The following is a 5825-nucleotide window of genomic DNA, read 5'->3' on the forward strand; positions in this document are numbered from 1 at the left end:
AACAATGAACTGGTTCAATAAGTTAGAGTGAGAACTAGAGTGAAAGTATATTTTGTCTCGCTCTAACTTATTGCACCAGTTCAGCAGCGCAGCTACAAAGAACAGACTATAACTCATACCGAATTTCCGAACACCTAATCTGAGCCGTAGCGCCTCTGGCGACAAATACGTTATCCTGGACATTTTCTCAGACGACGAATTCCTTAATCGTAAAACTTAGCGATTTCGGACTTTGAGCTAAAATATCTCAGGTTCTAGAAAACGTAGAGCAAAAGTAAAGATAGTTTTATTAACTAACATAAACCCAAGGAATCGATTGAGCCTATCTAGAATCTCATCGGTTCAACCGTTATGGTCAAACAAGAAATCTGGTGTGTATTCAACTAGTGTCGCGGCGTTAGTATACACGGCCGTTTCGCGCTTGCACTTGGCTTCGCGACACTGTGTCGCTTGATAGTATCCATCTATTTGGACAGTGTGACACCTATAGCACGAAGTTATCACGTCGTTTTTCAACGATTAAAGCGAGACCAACTTTTACTATTATATATGGATAAATTTGGTACTAAATGTTCTGCAATTTTTGTCCTTGCAAAAACTCAAAAATTTTGCGAAAGTAACGAGTGAAAGAGGGGAAGATTAAAAAATTTGACATTTATAAAAAATGAAGTACGCTGTTGCAAAGAGTATTAAATATTGTAAAACTTTTATAGGAAATATTTTTTCATATACTTCATATCTTAGAAATTATTCCATAAAAATGAAAAAGTTCATTTTCTTCAAGGGACTGCTTTAATCCCTAAATCTCGAGATAAGCCGATTTAAAAAAAATATGTGTCTCTTATTTTTTGATGCTCTACAACATATTCAAAGAACATAAAAATCGCGGAGGGACAGTTCTGTTAGGTCCTTTGTCAGTAATAACGCAATAGTTCGCAGGAGAAAATTGGTCGTCTGTTTACATTATCAGATCTGTTCGTTTTTGATGAACTTCGCACTAATGCAATAAGTTAGAGAGAGGCAGGAATATTTTCTTTCACTCTAACTTATTTCAATAATCTATACCTAATAGTTTATTATTTTGCTGTTTACAATCATGTCGCCACCGTCAACGTAGAGTTCTCGGCTAATTAATTAGAAGTCTTAATTGAAGAAAAATCGCGAAAAAAGGAAAGAAATTATTAATTTTAATTAATTTTTATAGACAAATATATTACTTAAATGAAGGAACTTTTTACAGAAAATACTTAATATTGATAGTATTTTAATATAAAAAATTTATAATTAAATTACATTACGAATTGCATGTAGAATGTCCTATATACAATGTATTAAATATTAAATGACCGTCACAAAAAAACTGTAAATGATGAAAAAATTCTGAATTCATTTTAAAATTCTACGTATAAAAATACCTAAGAAGTATAAGAATTTTAGGTAACAAAGTAATTATTGACCAATCTGATTAAAAAATTTAATAAAATTAAGAAAAATCTATATGACTAAATCGTGTTCTTAGTAAAAAAAATTATTAATTTACATAAAAAAGTATGTTTATTTAGATAAATTTAGTATAGCATTTAATTGTTAAAAGTAAGTTTATAAATTTTTCGTTTTTGAAAGAAATTGATAACTTTTTTATATGAACTGAAATATGAGAAATTGAAGTTGTTGATTTAATTCTATTAATTTAAGTCTATTAATTTTTATCAAATTTTTTAAATAAGACAGTGTAATTATTGAAATAATGAATATATAATGTTGTACATTTTTATTAGTACCAAATGTCAGTTTCCAAGTGTACGCGCCAGGATTTATCGACAGATTTCTGGAATCACATGCCGTAATGTTGCAAGGAAACTCGGATCTAAAAGTGAAAGAAGGAGAAGTATCCTCACGACCATGGCAATGGCCGATAAATTATAGAGTAAGATATTAATTATTCTTTCTTTTTGTAAATTATTAATTTATACAATTATATTCCACAGTATACATCATATTGAGAGATTTTATGAATATAACAAAGTTTATTCTTAATAAAATTTCTATTTTTAGGGACAGTTTTTTTCTGGAAATAACCAGAGAATATACCTACTTGGTAATCCTATTATTTGGTGGGGGAACATAGTTTTCCTTATAGTGTTTATAATTCTTTATGCATATGCTGCTGTACGTGAGCAACGAGGATGTGTTGACGATATCGTTCTAGTCGAACAACGAAGCAGAATAACTCACGCTGGCAAATGGATTTTTCTTGGATGGATTTTGCATTATGCGCCGTTCTGGGCGATGAGTAGAGTACTATATTTTCATCATTATTTCCCGGCGTTGTTGTTCAGTTCCATGTTGACTGGGGTTACGTTGAATCATATTATCGATAGCCTCTTATTGTTGCTTCCTGGCAAAGTGGGAAACACAGTTTATCATGTTATATTAGGAACTGTAATTTCCGGTACTGCATACAGGTGAGAACATATGTCTAAATTTAGTTTTTGCTAAAATGTAGTATGATTTGAGAGAATTCAAATTTTGTTATCTAAAATTAATATATAATAAGTTATTTCATTTTATAATAAAAAACTTAACACGAAAATGTTGAATTTATAATATCTTTCAAATAATATACTATATATTATAATTATAATAATTGTATTAGGACCTTGTATAAGTTCTCGCTGATTTTTCGTGAAAATTAATGCTTTATTTTAAAAAAAGTCGAAAAAAACATGTCACTGAAAGTATTGTCCATCGCTAGCCACTACTTTTTCCCATCTTTCTGAAAGCATTTGAATTCCACGTCGGAAAAACGACACGTCTTTTGAGTCTATCCAAGAGTCGATCCATTTTTTGGCATCTTCATAAGAATGGAAGTGCTGCTCAGCCATGTGCCATCGATCGGAACAAGTGATAATCGGAAGGGGCAATGTCTGGTGAATAGGCGGGTGGGGTAGGACTTCCCATTTAAGCGTTTCCAAGTAGGTTTTCACCGGTTGTGCAACATGTGGCCGAGCGTTGTCATGTTGCAAAATCACTTTGTCGTGTCTCTGCTCGTATAGCGACCGTTTTTCCTTCAATGTTCGGCTCAAACGCATCAATTGTAGTCGACAGCGATCTCCCGTAATGGTTTCGTTCGGTTTGAACAGCTCATAATAAACTACACCCAGCTGATTCTACCAAATGCAGAGCAGAAGCTTCGAACCATGGATATTCGGCTTTGCCAATGATGTTGATGCATAACCGGACTTACCCCACGATCTTCTACGCTTAGGGTTATCGTAGTGTATTCACTTTTCATTGCCAGTCACGATACGATGCAAAAATCCTTTCCTTTTCTGCCGTTGAAGCAGCTGTTTACACGTGAAAAGACGCCGTTCGACGTCTCTCGGCTTCAACTCATACGGCACCCAATGTCCTTGCTTTTGAAATATTCCTAATACTTTCAAACGTTTCGAAACTGTTGTGTGATCAACTCCTAATGATTCTGCAAGTTCAGCTAGCGTCTGACATGAGTCTTCATGAAGTAATACTTCCAATTCTTCGTCTTCAAACTTTTTCGGTACGCCAGAGCGTTCTTTATCTTCAACATCAAAATCATTATTTTTGAAGCATCTAAACCAATCTTTGCATGTTGTTTCCGACAGAGCATCGTCGCCGTAAATCTCAACAAGAATTCTGTATGCTTCAGCTGCAGATTTTTTTTTTTTTTTAATAAAGTAGTGCAGTAAAATTCTCCGCAAATACTCTTTTTTTGGCACGAAACTCGACATGTTTAACACTATGAAAAAAAAGTTGTTTACACTTCGGCGAAATGACATACACTGAATTTCAAGCTTGCTTATAATACTTCCTTATAGATGTGTTACCATCTTAAACTACACGCACGCAGTTCTGTTAACGCCATTTGTTGGAAAACAGCGAAAACTTATTCAAGGTCCTGATACAATTATAATAATTAAAATTCACGAGTTTAATTATGATAAAACGTATGTACCTAAATGCATTAACTGTGGCCGTTATGATTGGTCAGCAATTCTGGCTATTTGTCGCGAAAATTTTGATTGATGACGTTAGTAGTGACATGCAACTTTTTTTTAATGTGTCTTATTTAATACTTTTGTTAATTTTATTACAGTTATTTATTGATTAGTAGTGTAAAGTGATCGGACTATTTATACATTAGCTTCATCGATTGTAAATGTAATTTTTTTTATATGTAGAGTGGGCCATTTCCGACTATTTTAAAAACTAAGACCGGCAGACAAAAATATTTCAGACAAAAGTTATATAAATCGATGGGAGATATAAGAAAGTACCATTGGCTTGACCTTACATGACTCCGCCAAGGTCAGGTCGAGGTCAACTTTGCTTTTTCAAATAGAAATATATACTTTTTATTACGAAATTTTATTCTACGTAAAGAAGCAAACAATTTTTGTTGGAAAACATTTTTTATCCGACCTTTATTTTCTAAAATATTTACAAATATCTACAAAATTATTGGTTTATATAATTTTTTACTCGAATTCTATTAACTTTACCGAAAAATAGCAAGAGATAAAAATTGTTTGTTTTCTTCTTGTAGAGCTCTGAGAATTTTTCCAAAAATTTTTAATTAATTTTTTAGTACTTCAAGAAAATGCAAGGAAATGCAATACTAAAAATGTTAATTAAAAATTCTGAAAAAAATCTCAGAGCTCTATGAGAAGAAAATAAACAATTTTTATCTCTTGCTATTTTTCGGTAAAGTTAATAGAATTCGTATAAAACATTATTGAAACCAATAATTTTGTAGATATTTCCGTAAATATCTTAAAAAATAAAGGTCAGATAAAAAATGTTTTCAAGCAAAAGTTATTTGCTTCTTTACATAGAATAAAATTCCGTAATAAAAATGTATATTTCTACTTAAAAAAGCAAAGTTGACCTTGGTGGGTCCACGCAAAGTCAAACCAATGGTATCTTCTTATATCCCCCATCGATCCATATAACTTTTGTCTGAAACATTTTTATCTGCCGGTTTTAATTTTCGAAATATTTGGCTGGATAAATTAAAATGGCCACCCTCTATATATAAGGGTTCCACTTTAACTTTCATACTAAAATATCTCGAAATATACAAAAGATATTGAAAAATGTTTCAAACAAAAATTATAAGATTTGATGGGAGACATTAACTGGGTACCATTGGTTTGACTTTGGATGGAGTCGCCAAGATCACGCCAAACTCGAATTTTTTAAATGAAACTCCCACTTTTTATTGCACATTCGTATAGCTTATTTCAAGAGATTTCCAAAACACTATAATAATGTATTTTTTCATTAAGTACTTTTTGAGTAATGAAACTTGAAAGTTACAGTACTGCCGGCATTAACATTACCTAAGGTGTACCACGCACAGGTTGTTCAATCGGATTTACACCTCTTTCGTGTGTATATGTATATACGTATGATATGTATATGTATGTACGTGTGTATGTGTGTGTGCGTGCGTTTGGGTGGGTGGGTGTATATGGGTATTGATGTATGTGGGTGTGTGTGTGTGCGTGCGTATGCATGAATGGATGCATAAGTGATGGATGGATAAGTTATAGAACAGATGAGGACTGAGGAACGTCACACTCACTCGCCTACACTTACCCAAGATCAAACCAATGGTACTCTGTTATATCCCCCATTGAACTTTACAACTTTTGTGTGATACATTATTCCATGTCTTTTGTATCTTTTGTACATTTCGAGATATTTTAGTGTAAATGTTAAAGTGGAACTCCTTATATATATATATATATATATATATATATATATATATATATATATATATATAT

At 32.2% G+C, this 5825-nt stretch overlaps 1 protein-coding gene across 14 annotated transcripts in view; it reads left to right on the forward strand.

The window, feature by feature from the left end:
* Positions 1 to 5825, forward strand: part of LOC116852654 (protein O-mannosyl-transferase 2) — a 168703-nt gene that overhangs the window by 149603 nt on the left and 13275 nt on the right. For 13 of the 14 annotated variants that reach the window (XM_032833205.1, XM_032833212.1, XM_032833214.1 and 10 more), the window contains 2 exons: positions 1779 to 1927; positions 2056 to 2465. The exons of the other annotated variant lie outside the window; for it this stretch is intronic. In XM_032833205.1, the coding sequence (XP_032689096.1) occupies positions 1779 to 1927; positions 2056 to 2465 (559 nt within the window). The remainder of the gene's footprint in view (positions 1 to 1778; positions 1928 to 2055; positions 2466 to 5825) is intronic. 14 annotated transcript variants of the gene reach the window in all.

The sequence above is a fragment of the Odontomachus brunneus genome, unplaced genomic scaffold (assembly GCF_010583005.1).
Source record: "Odontomachus brunneus isolate Ranch 3 - 2012 unplaced genomic scaffold, Obru_v1 Obru_scaffold_244, whole genome shotgun sequence".
In the NCBI taxonomy this organism is placed as follows: domain Eukaryota; kingdom Metazoa; phylum Arthropoda; class Insecta; order Hymenoptera; family Formicidae; genus Odontomachus; species Odontomachus brunneus.